We start from the raw sequence: 19,095 nt of genomic DNA on the forward strand, positions 1-19,095 counted from the left end.
AGATGGACTAACCAACCTTATAATCTTTCACCTCTATATTTCTATGGTTCCATCTCAAACAAAACTCCCGCTTGATCTGCGTTATCTACTCCTAACTTCAGGTCCTGGGAACTGATGAGTAGGTAAAACTGACAGCTGCAGAATTAGCGATCTCCCTTTTTTTTTTTTGTCCTCGAACAGGATGGAAAGCAGCTGTTAAAAGGTTGGAATGTTTTCCTTTCATCATAATTATGCTTTTCAGTTACAAAGCTGATAGGAAATTGCAAATAAAGAGTTTCTTGATAGTCAGAATGTAGACATAGTCCAGCTGTAGCTGAAACTTCTGGTGGCTTGTTCGGGTCAAAACATCACAGACATTTTTGTAATACTTCTTATCTTTTGTTTATAATACAGAATTCAGTGGAGACAATGGCTGAGAAAACTGATCAAAAGTCTTCAGTAGCAGACCTTCAGGAAAAAATTGGTATCTTTCTCACTGTTCTCTTTCATGTAAACAGTTTGGAGTTTTGGATTGTTAGCTTTTGTTTTTCTGCATAATTGTCCTGTATTTCCTACAGCCAAGGAAGGTGAGAAGTAGATAATCAATGCAACTTCCTACAACATTCCTTCCATTAAGGATTTAAAATGTTGTTAGCTATCTTAGATTTTATATTTCTTAAGGTCTTTTCTTCCTGTGTGCATATGGCTGTAAATGGTGTAGTGGATTTAATTTTAATTTGTAAATATGGGAAATAATTTTGTCAATAAGAATCCCTAAGGCTGCCAAGAAGAGAGGAAAGCAATGCTATGGCAAAATTGCTGTTGCCTCATTGCAGTTATCTCAACACATTAGAAAGGAAATGGTTCTGAGTTGTTACAATTTTATGTAGAGTAGACAGGAATATGGCTCTTAACATTAAGTGTGATGGAAGCCTCTGAAACAGGGAAAGATTGTCCCCAAGCTGTCTATGCGGCTGGACGTTTTGGCTTAAATTTAAATGCTTAACTGAATGAAACATCTAAACATCTCCTCCTGCTTTATATTTTAGTTTCAAGTCATGCTCTTATTTATGTTCTAATGGAATTTAATTTCAATTCTTGGGGGAGAGGAGAGGTGAGGCATATTTTTCACTTTCTCATTTATATATTTTAGGAAGGCTTGAAAAAGAATCTGCAGAAAAAGGAGAGAAGCTAAATAAAATCAAGGTTGTTGCTGTGAAAGCGAAGAAAGAATTAGATGCCAGCCGAAAAGAGGTACCCTGACTGCTTCTTCATGTGAAGAACATTCTGCATGTGGGGTTCTGTTTTAATGACACGCGTTTCTTTTTAAAAAGATGCAAACTCTGAGGGAAGAATTGGAGTTGGCTCGCTCAGAAAAAGATCAGTTGTCTGCTTCAATGAAAGATGTCATTCAAGGAGCTGAAAGCTATAAGGTAAGAATAGTACTATATTTACAAAAGACAGTTAACAGTCAGAAAAAGCTTTCCTTTTGAAGCCTAGCCTGTATGTGTGTGTGTGTGTGTGTATATATATATATATTGCTATTTGTTTGCACAAAAATGTTTAGCAAAAGAAATTGTGTCAGTGCAGTTGAGTACCCAAGTCTAGAAATGCAAGGTTCTAGCAGCAAAACTGTGTGGCTGCTGGCAGAAGGGAATAAGGCACTTCCTTTCTATTGGATGGTATTTTAAACCTTTCAAATCCAGCATCATACATAGCAAATAATATTGCTGAGGCAAAACATAAATCCTTATAAGTTCTTAAGAGTATGTTGAATTTGTGATCAGTTAGAAAGTCCTTAAGTGAAAAAGACATAAACTAGCAATTCCCCAGGAGCAAGTCTTGGAGCATGTCTTTGGGCACATGAAGCAGAAGCAGGTGACTAGGGACAGTCAGCATCGATTCACCAAGAGTAAATTGTGTCTGATTAATCTGATTGCCTGCCATGATAAAACAGTTGGAATTGTGGATGCGAGAAGAACAGGGCCTGTCACTTACCTTGACTTCAGGAAGGCCTTTGATCCTCTCTCACAGTACTCTGGTATCTACACTAGGACTTTATGATCTAAATGGGAAAACAACTGAATGGGTGCTTAAAAAACAGTTGCATGGTTTGTCTTAGAGTGTAGCAATTAATGGCCTGTAGTAGATGCCAGTAGCAAATAGGGTACCAAAGGGGTCTATGCTGGGACCTGTCCTGTTTAACTTCAGAAGTGACCTGGAGAAAGTGATGGAGTACACATACATCAGGATTAAGGGACTGGAATAAGTGATGTACAAGGCTGAGAAGTTACTCAGTCTGGAGAAGACTTGAGAGGGACCTAATAGGAGCCTTCCAGTACCTACAAAGACATTACCAAAGGAACAGAATCATGTTATTAATGGTGGTGCAAGATGAGAGACAGTAGTCCTAAATTGAAATGAGAGATTCCAACTGGATGCATTGCCCTATTTTTGCCCTGTGAGGATCGTCAAGCTTTGGAAGGTGTTGCCCAGATAGGCAGTGCCATCTCCATCCTTGGAGGCAGGTCGTTTCCAGGCAGGGAAGACCGGACTGGAGAAAGCTCTGAGCAAGCTGTTTTGATCTCACTGCTGACCCTGCTTTAAGCAGGAGGTTGAATGTAGACTTCCCGAGGTCTTTTCTGACCTGAATCACTTTAGAATTTCATGAACTGAAAAGGGTTTCTCCAGAGCCTATGATGGAATAATAGCTTTAATTTCATTCTGATATGCCAGTGTTGCAGTAAGACAACTCATATGCTGAAATATTAGGAAGATAAGTAAGCATCTGAGGTATACAATATGCTTATGCAATGTATATTGTAAAAAATTATGGGTTTGTGTTTGTATGTGTTAAGAATCTTTTGATAGAATATGATAAGCAAGGAGAACAGCTGGATTCTGAAAAAGGCAGAGCAAATAATCTTGAACATCAGATAGAAGACCTCACAAGACAGCTACAGGTGTCATCCCAGCAGGTCAGTTCTGTATGTGATTGCTACTATGTATAGTTTCATAATCTTAAGTGTGTTTTGAATAGTGACTAGAAAATCAGGGTTGTTTGGTTTGTTTTTAGTTTTTCAGCTTCTGGTATTCTGTCTCTGGGCTGTGACAAAGGTAAATATATCTAGAATGTCTGGCTTTTTCAGTAGGAAGATTTAATTTACCCCAGGTCAACTTACAGAAAAGAGCAAGTGATCACTTCTGGCTTGGTTCAGCCATACAACTCTGCTGCATCTACCAGATATATATAAACAAAAAAAGTATCAAACTTACATTCTGTCACTGGTTTCACATCTATATACGCTTCTCTTGAAGTACAGCACCTTCACCTGTTTCACTGGTTTTGTGGGGTTTTTTTTCTTCTGCTTCTTAGACAAAATGTGGTTTTGTTGTTTAATAGACAGTTGTGTTTAAACATACTAAATTAATTATGGGGTTCTGCATCTTTCACAAGGATGAGACATCAGGATGCATTGTAGAGTACTATAGTGGCGTTTGCAAGAGTGTAAGATAGTAATTAAGCAGCTGTGAGATGCATTTTTTTGTAAAGCTAACTGCAGCAAGTATGGGATTTAGGATTTAAACTCCCAGGCCCCATAAGTAATTACACTGAAGATCCACCTAGACCACAGTTTCCTTATAAATGGAAGCTAGTAGTGAATAGCATAGCAAGAAATGGCAAATAGTAGTATGAATTTTGCTGATTATGCAGGCCTTGAATTTTTCAAGTTCGTTACGAAGTATGTTGTAAATAAAAACACTGGTTAGGTAATTAGCAGCTTCTTTCACTTCATTCTTAATCTGCATTATAGAGACTCTGAACAAAGTAATCAAATTGTGCTGGTGACTTTAATTTAGCCTATTTCTTAGTATGGTTTAAAACAGTTAGATGGAGAAGACTTACTTGCAGGAGTGCTGTTGTAAGGGAGCTGCATAGAAATCAGAGTTTGTGTTTTAACTATAGACAATATCTTGGCTGAATTTGCATGCAACTTTGACAGATTACGTTTTTTTATCTTTTCACTATTGTTATTTCAGCATGATCAGTTACGCTCTGCTAATGAAGACCTCCTCGCTCGTGTTGAAACACTGCAACATAATGCTAAGCTGCTGGAAACTCAGATACTGGAGATACAAAAAGCCAAGGCAAAGGCTGACAAAGAACTAGAAGCTGAAAAGCTTCTAAAAGAACAGAAAACAAAGGTAGTATTCTGTAGAGATGGTACATGAGCTAAAGCATTGCTTTCAGGGGATGTGGCTTCTGTTAGACCATTGTAAACTGTAGTTTTTATAGAACAAGTACTATACTTTCTCTTCTTGTTACTTGACTCAGTCTTTTTTTGAGGGCTTGATCTGTTCACTGAATGAATTTTGCAAGGCTGTCACTTAGAGTAGGCTGGGGATGACAGAATGTGAAAAAACACTTCATAATTCGGGGTTTTCTTTGGTTCCTGGTGGTTTCCTAAAGCAAACAAAAAAGTAATCAATTATCTCTGTACAACCTAAGTGTGTGTATGTAAGCATAAATAGATGCTGACATCTATTTTGAAATTGGCCAGCATAATTGAGAAGGATTTGAATTTCAGGAACATAGTGGTGCTCTCCGAGAAATGGAGGAGCTTCAGATGCAACTTCAGAAGGAAAAGAAACATCTGCAGAAAACTATGCAAGAATTAGAGCTGGCCAGAAAGGTAGAGTTACTGTTTGTGTTAATGCTTAATGGACTACCAAAGATTTTGGCCCATCTTGCTGTGTTGAATGTCTCCCTTTCTGTTCTGAGGATTCAAAAGGCAAGGTTTGCAAAAGGGAAAACGTAAGGCTTTTACCCTTGGTTTTATGTTTGGAGACGTGATGTGTACTTTCGGATTTGTTGGGAGGTTTTGGGGGGTGTTGGGTTAGGGGATTTTTGGTTGGTTGGTTGAGTTTTAAGTTTTTGTTTGCTTTAGCTTGGGTTATGTGGGCTGTCATCAGTCAAAATAGGGATAGCACTCAGATGTCTGGAGTACTTGTATGAAGCACTATTCAGAAACTGCCCTTGTAAGGACTGAAGATCATAGAAACTAAAATCTGCAAAATGCCTACTAGTAAAATTCTTAAAATCAGCAACAACTTATTCAAAGCTTCTGGTTTTTGTTTATAAACAGATTATTTGCTGAGGATATGGAAACCTGATGGATGGGTGTTGCTTGTGGATGTGGATAGCTATAAAGGTTTTTTTTTTTTAGATGGGTAATACAGTTTTTTAATATAACTAAAAAAAATAAATGTTATAGGCAGATAGTAAGCTGTAACTTCATTGTGTGTAATTTGCAGGATGCTCAAAAAAGTACACTGATGGATATGGAAATAGCTGATTATGAAAGGCTAGTAAAAGAACTTAATCAGAAGATCACTGATAAAGACAGCAAAATAGAAGATCTTGAGCAGGAGACAGGGATTCAGAAACAAAAGCAAGAGACCCTACAGGAAGAAATAAGTGAGTAATGTATAAACAGCAAGAATCACTATGGTATAGTTAGTAATGATAAAATGTAGCATCCAGAAAAAACTTCTCTCACTCATTGACTTGAGGAAGTTTTGCAGGGATACTAGACTGTTGCATAGTCAAAATTACTTTTCCATAAAGGAACCTTTACTAAGTTGATGCAGTAGTCAGTAAATAAAAGCCAGATTGCCTGCCTGATTAACTTAATAATAGAATCGGGTACAAACACAGTTCATCATAAGTTCTGAAAGTTGGTGACTGACAAGGGTTTTCATTCTGACATACCACACTCATAAAAGTTCACTAGTTAGTGTGTGGTTGAAAAATTCATTTCTTACTATCCTTAACTGTAAGTCTCAAAACAATTTCATTTCTTTGAAGATTTTAGTGGTACTTGGGAATAGGATACTAAACTTACTATAAGCTACTTATTTGCAGCTCTTAAGAAATATGTCAGATTTTGGTTAAATAGTTTCTAATATTTTTAAGGAAATACAGGAGGGAAAGTTTCTTTTGCATATAACTGGTGTTTTCTGCATTAGAGTCACTTCAGTCAACTATGCAACAGGATGAGGAAAGAAATGCCAAGATAAAACAACTCCTGGTGAAAACCAAAAAAGAACTGGCTGATTCAAAACAAGCTGTAAGTCCATTTGTTAATGACTGTGTAGTCCATTTTTAAACTAGCTTTTAAAAAATGGGCTGAATTAACTTGTTGAGATTTGGGGGTTTTTAATAACCAGATAATTTTATCATGCAGGAAAATGACCATCTAATGTTGGAGGCATCATTAAAAGGGGAACTGGAAGCCAGTCAACAACAAGTGGAAGCCTTTAAGGCAAGAAACTTCACTTCTTTATTATTATAAGGTTTCTTATTTAAGTAATAAGGGTGTTATTTGTACTCGGTGGATGGAATATAGGCTGAAAAATAAAAAGGTTACTGGCTGTACTAGGTTATTTACTCTTTATTAAATGAGTTTTGACTGTTTGCTGCTTTCCACAAATGTTTCACCTGTGACGTTCTTTAAATAGGTTTACCCTTTCTTTTTCTTCTTTCCCTTTCCACCAAAATAAGAGGACTGTGTAGTTTGAAAATTGTAGTTGGGATGTGGTTTAAAATAATTACTTTAAAAAAAGAAGTTGCTCAGTTTAAAACAGAAGAACCCAATGTTGTCAGCAAAAATCTTAAGTGTTGTCTATCTGGATTTTGTTGGCTGGGCAGAATAGGAATTGAATGTAATAAAAAGTTGCAGGGAAGTGAAGGTGAGGGCTTGGCTTTCTTAAATGCTGCCACCCCACCACTGTAATTTTATCTTCAATTATCTCTGTAGACAACATGACATTTTTAATTAAGTACATGGTAACCCATGTGTATTTTTTTTAATTCTATTTTTATTGGATTTTAATTTTATATTCACCAGTTCTGCATGGGAATTACTGTAGCAGAATCTTGTGTTCTCTGTGGCACTTTCCTTTGAGAAGGAAGAAGAAATTTTGTCATAGTGAAGTTTTCAACTGACTTTTTCAGATTCAAGTGGCTGAGCTAACATCAGAAAAGCATAAAGTTCAGGAACTCCTGCGAACTTCTTCAGAGCAACACCAGCGTACATTGAATGCCTACCAGCAAAAAATGGCAACCTTGCAAGAAGAGTGCAAAGCAGCCCAGGTACTCTAGTGGGGGTAATTGTCCATTTAAAATAAGAAAATGCAACAGGAGGTTCTTAATTTGGGTGGGGTGGGTTTCAGTGTAAGATGCATTTCATTTTAGATAAATAAGGGAGCAGTAGTTAATAGCATAACTTATGAAGGGTTTGTTTTCTATGTGATAGGCTGAACAAGCATCTGTTACATCTGAATTCGAGAGCTACAAAGTCCGTGTTCATAATGTTCTAAAACAGCAAAAGAATAAATCTGCTTCTCAGACAGAATCTGAGGGAGCCAAAAAAGAAAGGTAAACTCAAAATTTTTATATGCATACAGAAAAATACTGATGCTTCATTTGTTGAGCTTGCCTTTGCTAATTGCTGACCATCAGGGCAATTCCATACTTCAATAAGGACAATATCAGAAGGGAGGCAGCTTGCTTCCCCCAGTTTTTTGATTTGTTTTTGTTGTGCCTTTTTTTTAAAGCTCTTTCTGTACTTTTATCTGGTCTGTACTCTGTTACTCTGCCTATCTGAACAGAAGATCAATTTATACTATGGTGGTACTGCTAGTTTCTAATTCCTTGATTTGTCTTTATTTTTGGCAGTCATTTTTATGTAGATTACCTGTTGTTACAGTCAGAGGGAGAAGTAAGGTGTTAGGAAGGTTCTTAAGAATTTTCTGGCGGAAATTGGCCAGCATATTCTGTGCATGCTTCACATGTCGTTTTCTCTGACATAAAGTATTGTTGCAAAGCACCACTTCCAGCTAGGAAGAAAAGAGCGGAACTGTTCAGTGTAGGTAGAGCTCTGGTCATCAGTTCCAGCAGATTTATGAAATACTGTTGTCTTATCAGCTGTTGTATGAGGAAAGACTCGGGGTGAGGGCAAGGAGAGTTACACTGCCTAATGTCCCCTGAAAGTCATTTAAGTATTGTCGTAAGCCAGGTAAGTTCAGATTCACTTCAGAAAATGTCTGAACCCACTTCAGAAGGGTAAGGCTTTGTTTTATAGTTATTGATCACTATCTCTGGTGCCAGACTTGGCATTTATGTGTGAGTTGTCAAAATTAATTTCTGACACGGGTCTGAAAACAGTACATGCAATTGCGGCTGAGAATCCACCAGAGGGAGACCTGTGCTTTCTTAGAGGACTGGGCTTATGATTGGTTTGGGGTTTTTTAGCTACATTTACCTCTTCCTTTCTTTTGAAGCAAGCAAGCTGGAAGAGTTGCATTTCTTTGTATCTCCTTTTTGCAGAATTTCAGAAAGTGCTGGTAGTGTCAGGTTTTTGTGAGAGGGTCACCCTGGGGAAAAAGTGGGCAAGAAATCCAGTAATAAACAGATTACATAGTTTTCAAAGGAATTATTTACAAGTATCAGCTGTAAGCATTAATGAGATACACCGTTAAGATAATGGAGATGTCTGCGTATATGAATACAGAAAGCATAAAAGGAGAATGTGTGTGATTTAAGACTTTCCTCCTGGTATAGCTGATTTTGATTAATTTTTGACCAATATAGCTTATCTGTTTTTATATATTGATGTTGCTTTCCAGTACTTTGCAGAAAATTTACTTAAGACATTTGTCTGCTGTAATCAGTGTCATTGAACTGATGTGCACTTACTAAACAAAAAAAACTCCACCACTTTAAAGAAGAAATTGTTTCTGTCATCTGCATCCCGCATGTTATTCTCCTTATGTCTTGTTCCTTCAAACCAGCTTAAAGTAGAAAGTGGTGTCAGTCTCACTTTCTAACCCTATAGTTACATTCCCAGCAGTTCAGATGGGATGTGATAACCCTATTTGTAACTATATTGAAACAGGATCAGAACTTTCCTAATTGTTTCTGCAGCAGTCACATTCTAAGATTATTTGGTTACAGTGCTGTATTGATTTAATGAATAAATAAGCAGTTTGGATTAACTATCCAAAATGTGGCAGATATAGGTTCTGAATTAATGTAATTCTTTTTAAATGTATGTTGCTTATTTCTTTTTCTTCCCCTTGTAGAGAGCAATTGGAAATGGTGATAGAGCAACTTAAAGTTAAGCTGCAAGATGCTCAGCATAATTCACAGCTAAATGCGTCTGAACTCGAGGTGTTGCAGTCTGAACATGACACCCTGCTGGAAAGACACAATAAGATGCTGCAAGAGACTGTTGCAAAAGAGGCAGAACTCCGTGAAAAGTACGGTCTGATGATGAATAGATACAGATATTTTATTCTGTGTGAACTTTAAGGACTGGGCATGTAGTGGCCTTTAACTGTACTTCCAAAGGAAAGAGCATGATTATTAAGAGAGTTAAAGGAGTTTTTAAAAGCCTTCAAAAGTTTCAGCAGTGAAAATGAAGTAGTAGCTTATCGGAGAATTTGAGATTTCTGCCAGCTTTCTACATGTTAACTATTAGATTTAAAAAAATAGCTTTATTGATTGATCCTAAGTTCAGTGCTCAGCACTGCATGTGTGTTGGACTACTCAACTAAATTTGGATGTTTCCTATTACAAAAATAAGGTAGTTAAATGCAGAGCAAATAATTTCACTGACAAAATACTCAGTCCTGTGTCCACGCAGTGCCTTTCTTACAGAAGGTACTGTGGTTTGAGTCTGTGCTTGTTACAGTCTTAATTTGCAAATTTTTCAAAAGTAAATGAATTTTTTTAATCTGTATCACTTCTTGAAAAATCACGAGTACCTAATACTTGAGTTCTTCAAAAGGGGTCTTTCATTGTCTTGTCAACTTCTTTGTACCCTAAATAGAGAAGACATGAAATATTCATTAAAAATTGCAGCTTAGTATTAGGAACTGTTGGCTTTTCATCACTATCTTTGTACTGGTTTATCTGTTCCTGATAGCCACACGATGATTCATCAACTAAATTATGTCCTTCTGTGTTCAGCTGATTTAGTAACCAACTGAATTACATCCTCCTGCACTTTTCTGGAAACAACCTATATCATAGTAGGTTCCCTTTGTACCCAGAGAGACAAGCTCTTTGCTACTCCGGCTATATTTAGGTTTGTGTGCTTATAAGGGCAAGGCCTATGCTTAGTCTTTCCATACATGCACGTGTTTAATTGCTTGTGACAATTTTGTCTTGCTTCTGGAGGATCTCCAAACCATGTACAATTTATGTGTTACTGATGTTTTTCTTGCTGACAACTACATTCTTCTACCCTCTTTTGTGCTGAAAGGTGAACCTTAAAAAAAGATTTAACTTAGCTTCTTACTTTAATTTTCAGAAGTCCTGCGTAAGTCTTTAGTAAATAAATGTTAAAGGAAGAGGAGTATAAAATAAAGGACATGCCCTGTATGACACTATAAACAGTCATGTTGCAGTTCTAGAATTTAAGAATATTTAGACTACAATGCCTGATGCTTTAATTTTTTTCCCAAAGATGTCTGAATTTTGTATTTTGAAATAGAAATAAGGAGTTTATATAGTATAGTGCATTCATGTGATAAATAATAAGTGTAACCTTTTCAGTCTTAAATTTTCCCTGAAAAAGAGGAATTTAAATGTGAAAAAGCTGCACAGTCATTCTAAAATAATCATACATATGAAAATTGAAAACTATAACATTTTTGAGATGTAAGAATGACAATGTTTTGCTGTCAGTTTCTCACGGATTTTGCACACACTGCTTTCAGGCTCTGCACAATACAATCTGAGAACATGGTCATGAAAACAGAGCATGCCCAGGCTTTGAGTCAGCTGACAGCCCAGAATGAAGCTCTCCGGAACAATTTCAGAGATCAAGTCAGGAACCTGCAAGAAGAGCACAGGAAGACAGTAGAGACACTTCAGCAGCAGCTGTCCAGAGTAGAAACTCAGCTCTTCCAACTCAAGAGTGAACCAAGCACTAGAGGTAACTTTCAAGTCATAATCTTGGGTTAGACACAAATTTGTGTACCTGAGTCTGAATCTAAAACATGCTCATAACGTGTGGCTCTGTAATACACTAGAAACTTTTGCTGGAGAATCTGCAGCATGCTGTATCAATTCACTGATACTAGATAAGGAATTGAGTCTTAGTTATTACCATCCCTTCAGAATCTTAAAATACTTGACTGCATGTAGAAGAAGGCATTATGCTGAAAGGGCTGGAAGGAATGTGCTATGAGGAGCAGCTGGGCATTCTGGGTTTGTCTAGTTTGAAAAAAGGGAGGCTGAGGGGTTACCTCCCTGTTTTCCCTAGCTTCCTGAGGAGGGGGAGTGCAGAGGGAGGTGCTGAGGTCTTCTCACTGGTACACAGTGGTAGGATGCATGGGAATGGTTCCAAGCTGCGACAGGCGAGGTTCAGACTGGACGGTCTTTACCGAGAGGGTGGTCAAATCCTGGAACAGGCTTCCTAGAGGGGCGGTCAGAGTCCCGAGCCTGTTAGTGTTTAAGAGGCATTTAGACAATGCCCTTAACAACGTGCTCTGACTTCTGGTCAGGCAGTTAGACTAGATGATCATAGTAGGTCCCTTCTAACTGGAACTGTTCTATTCTGTTCTAGAATCTGCATCACTGTTATCTCTTCTGCAGTATTTGCATTGTCATACAGATGGAGGGAAATTACTTTGTAAATATTCAGTGCCCTTCCTATCAGTTTGCCTCAACTATGAGGGACAAAGCTAAAGAAGAGTGTATTGAAAGCTGTTTTAACGTTTGTTATTGGTATACTTGTTACTTGATCCATCTTCTAATACAAGATTTTACTGTGTTCAAGCTCAAGTGCTATTTTTGTATCTGTATAGTTACCAATTAGGATGTAGTTGGACATTTGCCAAACAGCAGGAACAGTTTAAGAAGTTACTCTTTCCCTATGTTACTGAAGTAGCAGGGCAGTGCACACAGTATTAGAACAATTTACACCTCCCACAAGGCTGGTTAAAAAATAGCTAATTCTGTTTTGCATTAAAAACATTTGACACTCCTAGCTACAGCACATCTTCAGGGAGAGTTCCATGAAGGTTTCATAGTCACTGAAATAAAAATTGCCAGTCGAGTTCGGATTTAGAAACAGACTTTAATTGGAATGGTCATTTGGAGGTGAAAGGCTATATTTCCTGTTATAAATGTTATGTGTGTATTTGGCTTTCTCTCCTTTCTTCACTTTTCCTCCCCTTGCATTTTGAAGACTATTATATATACTGCTCTCCAGTGTGAGACAGTCACACTTATGAAATAGCCCTGCCACTTTCATTCTGATGACAAACATCAGTATTTTTCAGCTCCAGCTGTTTCAAATCCAGCTACGAAGAACTTGAGAGAAGGGCGAAACACTGACCTTCCTGTTCTTGATGTATACACTGTAGCTAGGGAAGAGGGAGAAGGTATGGAAACAACGGACACAGAGTCCGTCTCTTCAACCAGCACTTATATACCATCCTTGGAACAACTTTTGAACTCCCCAGAAGAAAAACCTGGTAGGTAGAATATGCGGCTGTTTTAAGCACTTGCCTAAGAGAAGTTGCAGGAGTTTCTGTCCTCAAAATATCTGAGGAAGTTGTGTTTTCATGCTTTTGGGTGCAAGGCACAAGCCTACTTAAGTGCCACTGAGTTTACAGTATCCTGAATTTCTGTAGTTTTGTCCTGGAGTAAGGACTAACAGTAAAACATTGCTATAGGTTTTAGTGACTTAAAGATGTCATATTTGTGACTTTATAATGGGAAAAGACTGGATGAGCAAGTCAATGACTAGTTACAGAACCTTTTATATTCTGGACTAGTCTACTAGCGATGACAAGTGCTGATTTAACTCTTATTAATGAAAAGATAAAATGTCTGTTTATCTTAATGTGGCTTATTAGAACAGGATTTTTTTTTTTTGTAGTTTTTTTCTAGCCAGCATGAAGACAATGTTCTAAGAGTCCACAAAAAATAGAAAAATATATGGTAGCATCTAATTGTGTGGTAAAAGTCTGCTGAACATCTTGTAGAGAGCTGTTGAGAATCTCCACCTATGGGTAGGAAACAAGGAGTAAATTAAAACCATGTATCTTGACATACTTAAAGAACTGATTTGCCAATCCCCTTCTAATATATATACAAAAATAGATCACAAAACAAGCATGCAGCAGCAATGATGCCTGTTAATTTTTCAGTTTGACTTTGCATGGATTTTGTTCCTAAGGAACTACATTAATCAAGTCCTAATGGTAAGTAGATGCAAATGCTTTCTGCTTCTCTCAGTTTTCTTTTCCAATTAATTGCAGAGCAACCTCAGTGGCAAACAGAACTCACCAAGGATGAACTGATTCAAAAACTAAACACAACAGCAAAGAGTGCTGATCACTTGAATGAATTACTTCGTGACTCAGAAGCAACCAATGCAATCCTGATGGAACAAATAAAGGTTAGCAGGCATGCAGGAAATGTGCGGACAGTTCTAATTTCTGTGGTCTGTTTCTTAGCCCAAATGTTTAACACCAGGAATGTTTAGAAAATCCCAGTCTACAAAAAATTTGGTGATGCAAAACTTAATTTTGGAAGGGCTTTATTCCACAGAACTGGGGCTTCAAGAGTTGACTTCAACTTCTTGGGTTTTGTTATACTCTCCCCTCTTTCTTCCCACCTCCCCCCCCAGTTTCTGGGCAGTGAGGGATGCAGGTGGATTGTGCGGAAGGGGGGTGAGGAGTAAAAGCTGCTATGAAGAAAACCCCTCAAGAGTTTGGAAGTTTAATGTTTAGTAAAGTGCCCTTACTGTTTTCACTTTTATATGGGCAGTAAATCCCAAGGGAAGTATTGTCTGGTTCTTCTTCCTGTAACCCCTTTTAGCTGTCTTAAATTAAAAGAAGATACATGTTTAGAGATACATGTACTAATAGAGTTTGGTTTGATTGTACCTCTTCAGGTTTTCTGGAAACATTTTTGACGTAAAAATATCCTTTAAACATGCTAAGATTTTTTATAAAGTGTTTTTTGATGAATGATAATATTGTTAACTCTTTGATCCGCACTGCTAACTTGAATGTTCAACTATTACTCTTTATCACTGAAATAGAATAATTAGTACTATTATGTTAATAATATAATATCATGTTACAATATCTTAGATATTTAATATTTTATATAATAGTGTTACAACTGCTGCATAAATTTTATTAAAATAGATTATTTTTGAGCGATAAAAATATATTTCTGGACAACATAATCATGTGTTCACTTCTGACTGGATTTTTGTCCAGAATGTGTTCCTATGCACGCATTGTTCATTTAGAAGCAAGCTGCATAATTTGCTTTTTAGCTTTTCAAAAGATCTTTGTTCAGTTGCTCATTATATGAAAAAACCCAATATTGCATATTTTTTCCCTCATCTGCAGCTTCTTAAGAATGAAATAAGAAGATTGGAAAGAAATCAAGAGAGAGAAAAGTCTGTGGCTAATCTAGAATACTTGAAGAATGTTCTACTGCAGTTCATATTTCTAAAATCAGGAAGTGAGAAGGAAAGGCTGCTCCCAGTAATAGACACCATGTTGCAGCTCAGCCCTGAAGAGAAGGGGAAGCTAGTTGCAATTGCTCAAGGTATGCGGTGGTCAAAACATGGTCGCAAAAAAAAGAAGTGGAAATAAAGGCAGCTGAAGTTCTACACTTTCTTTTATAGACTTTGGGAGGAAAACAAAACTTAGCAATGTAATGCCAGTGAGCTAGCAATAAAACCACTTTGCTTTGTTGGGAAGTTACTGTTCAGTTTTCAGAAAATAGAACAAAATCACATTAGTAAGGGAAGTGGCAAAGTACTGCATTCCATGATAGGCTTGCATCTGGGAGATGAGGTGTAAATTAAGACCATAGCATTTAGAGCTTGTTTTGGCACTCTAATGAACACTCGCTGGATATTTCTGGAGAAAGGTGATAAATGGCCTCTTAAACATTGTTAAGTACCCAAAGTGAAGTGGACTTGGTGGTAAAATCCATGAATATATTTATGGCAGCCTAAGAGTGAGTATTGAATGTTACCTCTTCAACAAGAGGACAGCATTTAAAAAAGGACAGAAGCAGTGGGGGAAACAAGGTCATGTAACCAAATTATGTAATGTCTAACATAATAAATATACTAAAAGTATGTTTTTCCTCTTCCTTCAGGTGAGGAGGAGAGTAGCTCACGGTCCTCTGGGTGGGCTTCGTACCTCCACAGCTGGTCGGGACTTTGATAAGAGTGAAAACGCTGAATCTTTAAACACATTCCACAGCTGCAAAAAGAGAAGTCTTTATATAGAAGAACAACCTGTTGGTGTTGTAGCATTGAATTACAAGTTTTAACTTCTGTGTGTTACTTTTGGCTTTTTAGACTCTTCTAAGAAAGAAGCCGTTAGTAGCTGTGAAAGACTATCCTATATTGCACTCTGATACAGCAGTGAACTGGTCCTGTTGTAAATGTTAAAGCTGATGATCAGTAGTATAATGAGACGTGACAAATTAATTGCAAATTGCTTGGAAACAGAGTTTGACAAACCTATGATGGCTCTTTTGAAACCAATTTAAAAACTTGGTCTAATGTAGTAACTGGAATAACCAGACCTAGACTTAAGGCATTTTAAAGTGTTTACAGTTTCACATATCTTTTTCAGCTTGCTAATCTATATGGTTAGTGTTATTCTCTGCACGATGAAGCAATTAAAATTGTTGTTTCCTCTCTGGTGATCCTTACAAAATGTAAGTCCATTAAGGAACAGAAGTGGCATTTTCTGCTTTAACATGACTGAATTTTTAGTCCTGTGAGGGGATTTTTTGTGTTTGTTTGTGACGGGGTTTTTGTTTTGGGGTTGGGGTTTTTTGTTTGCTGGGTTTTTTTTGTTTGTGTGTTATTGGGGTTTTTTTGCAGAAGCTGGATTGAAAATATCAAGGCAGCGGTCCACAAAATATAGAGGGTGCCTAAAACTATATGAAATACAATGCTTGGCACATCTGGAGGATGGCAGTGTAGCAGAGATTAATGGCACCAGTGGAAGTCTTGGGATAGTAATCCAAGAATCAGAGGTCATAAGTGAGCTGAAGCTTTGGGAGAAATGGCTTAAGCTATGGCTTTTTAACTAGGGGTTGGAAGTTTGTGTTCAAGAACAGGAAGTTCCATTACTGTAGTGACCTCTGTACTTAAGTGAAAAGGCTAAACTCATTCTGACTTATATACTGAAGACACTAAAGGAAGAATCTGAGTCTGTAGGTCAGACTCCTAATAATAACTTCTGAGAGAAAAGGAGAGAGCTTTTGTCAGTAGATGCATCTTTTCAATTTTCTAATGATTGAAGATGTTATACCCTTCTCTCACTTCTCTGTGTTTGCACACATCACTTGCACAAATCTTCTGCACAGATGAGATGATCTCTGTTCCCGGTTATTCAACAGAATGTTTTGGTTTTCTTCAAGAAAAATAAATCTCTGCCGTAGAATTGCTACTTCTGTTACCAACACAGCAGCTTTTTTGTTGTTTTTTAGCTGCAGTCTTCTTTTCCCCCTTTTATAGTCCATGCTGCCTTTCATCAGCTTAATTTATTTGTAATTTATTAAAATGCAGACAATTTTTTTTTTAACTCTGTTTCAACCAGAGTCTTTCTGTCTTTTTCACTCAGATTTTTACACTCTCTGTGCTGTTTTACAGAGAAATCACTCCCTGGTATACATACCAATACTAAATAGTATTCTTCCTTTCTTATTTATCTTAGTTGAGGCCCTGAGGAAAGGATGCTCCTTCCTTTAATATTGCCTTATTTGGGGCTGAGATTAATCTAGACATAAGAACAGAAAGGCAGCACATGTTGCAAATAAACTGCAGTAACTGTGCTTTTGGTGTAAGTTTTTGCTTATATATTTTTCAACACACAGTCATCAAAGCCAACAGGCTTTATATAGATATTTTAATTCTTTTCCACAGTCTTAAGCAATATTTTTTTGTTTTGTTTGTTGTTTTTTTTGGGGGGGGGGAGGAGGGGAATGGGCGAGGTGTTGTATGTTTCTTTGTTTTTCCTTCCCCACTCCAGTGTGTGTTTTAACCAGAGTTGTTATGGTTTGTGCTACTGGTGAAAACATTCTCTGCGGACAGATCACAAAACTGATAAATAGTAGAGAGGGGATGAGTCTCTTGGGTGTCTGTAGCGTGGAAATGTAGATAGCAAACAAAAGGCTAAGTTTAGGCTTTTGAAACAATTAAAACCATATCTTCAACATTCACAATTTGCTCTGGGTCTGGGATGTTGAATTCTAACTACTTATTCACAGCTGAATTTAGTTAACATCACTCAAAAGAATGCCAAAACAGAGGGACGGATGGGAGAGATTTGAAACATGCATACAAATAAGTGCAAGTCATTCTCCTGCTGTCATTTTAACAATGGAAGAACATGAGTGGAATGGTACAACTTTGTCTTAGTTCAAATGCAGTTTGCAGCTGACCTGATTTAGTCTCTTCTGCATGATGTCTGCTTGGCTATCACTGAAGAGCTGTGACAAGTTCCTTTTAAAATGCACATATTTCAGAACTGTAGATTATTTAATGTTTTTAAGCTGTGAATAAATTGTATGCAAGTGACATATATATCTGGCTGTATTAAATACCAGTTCCTTATTGACTTCTTTCAAGTCTGAGTTGCATGCTCACTGGATTTTAGTAAAACTCAACTATCGTACTTCTGAATGTAGTAGACAACTTGCATCACTTTTTTTTTCTTTTTTTTTCCCTTATAATGAAAGATTAAGATCTTAATTACTGTAAAAGTATTTTAATAACTGTTACTAAGCTCTGTTCTGTTGCTAATATTACTAGAATTTACCTTTGTGGCAATAAACTGTAAGCAAATGTATCAAAGTTTAATATACACTTGCAGTAAATGGCATAGAAAAATGTGGACTGGAAGCAGGATTATTTTGCGTAGAAAACTTTTTATATGTCATATATTTGCATTTGTAATGTACAGCATTGTAGCTGTGATCTGCTTTCAAAAAGCAATTTGAAGATTTAACCAGTAATGCTGCTTCTTGATACACTGTGGTGCTCTTCTTTGCAAGAGCGCTGTGCTGAATTTGCTTTCTGCTTCTTTTGATTGCTTGTTTTCTTTACAGTGCCGTAGTTGTTGGGATGTTTCCCAGAAAACATAACCCTTGGCCAGAGTTCACAAGCTTAGGACCAATTCTTACTCCTCTATGAGCCTGCCTTCAGCCCAAGCCTAAAGAGGATATAGTTAGAAAAATAAAACACCAAAAGAGACTCTACTGATACTATGCAGACTATCTATTAATTGAAACCCAAAAATGGGAGTGATTCAGAGTTCCCAGGCACGCGTGTGCTACGTGGCTGATTTGTTTTAAGTACCTGTGCTGACTTAAAGATGGGTTGTACACCTTTCCTGTTCCTTTACCTGGTAGGAGACTCATCTGTGCAAGCATAATTGCTCCATTTGAAAGACTGGAAGACCAAAGCTTGTCAGGCTTTAGAGCAGATGCAGCTAGTTGGATTTAGGGATCAGGATGGCCAAAGGGAACCAATATTAGAAGTAATACCTGGAAGAGCCGAGTTTCTTTTTTGTGACCTTCCTTTGCCAAACTATAGTTGAGAGAATATGTGGTTAATTTTCTAAATTTAAATCTTCCTTTGGCTCTTGCCCTCCATCCTTTTGCTTTGATAACAGATTATATATTCTGAAATTGTGGAGGAATAGTTAAAAACTCTCCTTAGTTTGTACTAAGTGGCTTTGAAGGCAGCTTAACTGGCTGTGTTTCATTTGGCTTATACCCTGGCTTCATCCAGTGTACCAGTACTTCTTCAGCTACCTGCTAGTTCTGTCGGTACTGTGAAAATATCTTTCTTAGGAGCCCTGCACGTAGCACTTACCATCCACAAGGTGAGAAACCAAATGTATGAAGGGGTAAAAATTTATTTGTTACAGTAATTTTGTAATTGCTAGTCTGAATAGACAAGTGTTTGGTTGGAAATGTGTCTTTTCATGGCCTTTTCATGTGGCTGTCACTGCAATAAAATTCACCTTTACCCAGCAGAA

General features: G+C 37.3%; 1 protein-coding gene across 5 annotated transcripts in view; it reads left to right on the top strand.

The window, feature by feature from the left end:
• The window catches only part of GCC2 (GRIP and coiled-coil domain containing 2), a 28,879-nt gene extending 9,784 nt beyond the window's left edge, over nt 1-19,095 (top strand). For 3 of the 5 annotated variants that reach the window (XM_065677808.1, XM_065677810.1, XM_065677809.1), the window contains exons 7-23: nt 394-463; nt 1,133-1,233; nt 1,314-1,412; nt 2,838-2,957; nt 4,021-4,185; nt 4,569-4,673; nt 5,296-5,458; nt 6,010-6,110; nt 6,228-6,305; nt 6,998-7,135; nt 7,299-7,420; nt 9,127-9,303; nt 10,768-10,985; nt 12,337-12,531; nt 13,321-13,460; nt 14,428-14,629; nt 15,191-19,095. In XM_065677808.1, coding sequence (XP_065533880.1) covers nt 394-463; nt 1,133-1,233; nt 1,314-1,412; nt 2,838-2,957; nt 4,021-4,185; nt 4,569-4,673; nt 5,296-5,458; nt 6,010-6,110; nt 6,228-6,305; nt 6,998-7,135; nt 7,299-7,420; nt 9,127-9,303; nt 10,768-10,985; nt 12,337-12,531; nt 13,321-13,460; nt 14,428-14,629; nt 15,191-15,258 — 2,262 coding nt within the window. In that variant the 3' untranslated portion in view covers nt 15,259-19,095. Of the gene's footprint in view, nt 1-393; nt 464-1,132; nt 1,234-1,313; nt 1,413-2,837; nt 2,958-4,020; nt 4,186-4,568; nt 4,674-5,295; nt 5,459-6,009; nt 6,111-6,227; nt 6,306-6,997; nt 7,136-7,298; nt 7,421-9,126; nt 9,304-10,767; nt 10,986-12,326; nt 12,532-13,320; nt 13,461-14,427; nt 14,630-15,190 lie in introns of those variants that run through there. The other 2 variants (XM_065677811.1, XM_065677813.1) reach the window with 2 other exon arrangements.

The sequence above is a fragment of the Lathamus discolor genome, chromosome 4 (genome assembly GCF_037157495.1).
Source record: "Lathamus discolor isolate bLatDis1 chromosome 4, bLatDis1.hap1, whole genome shotgun sequence".
NCBI lineage: Eukaryota > Metazoa > Chordata > Aves > Psittaciformes > Psittacidae > Lathamus > Lathamus discolor.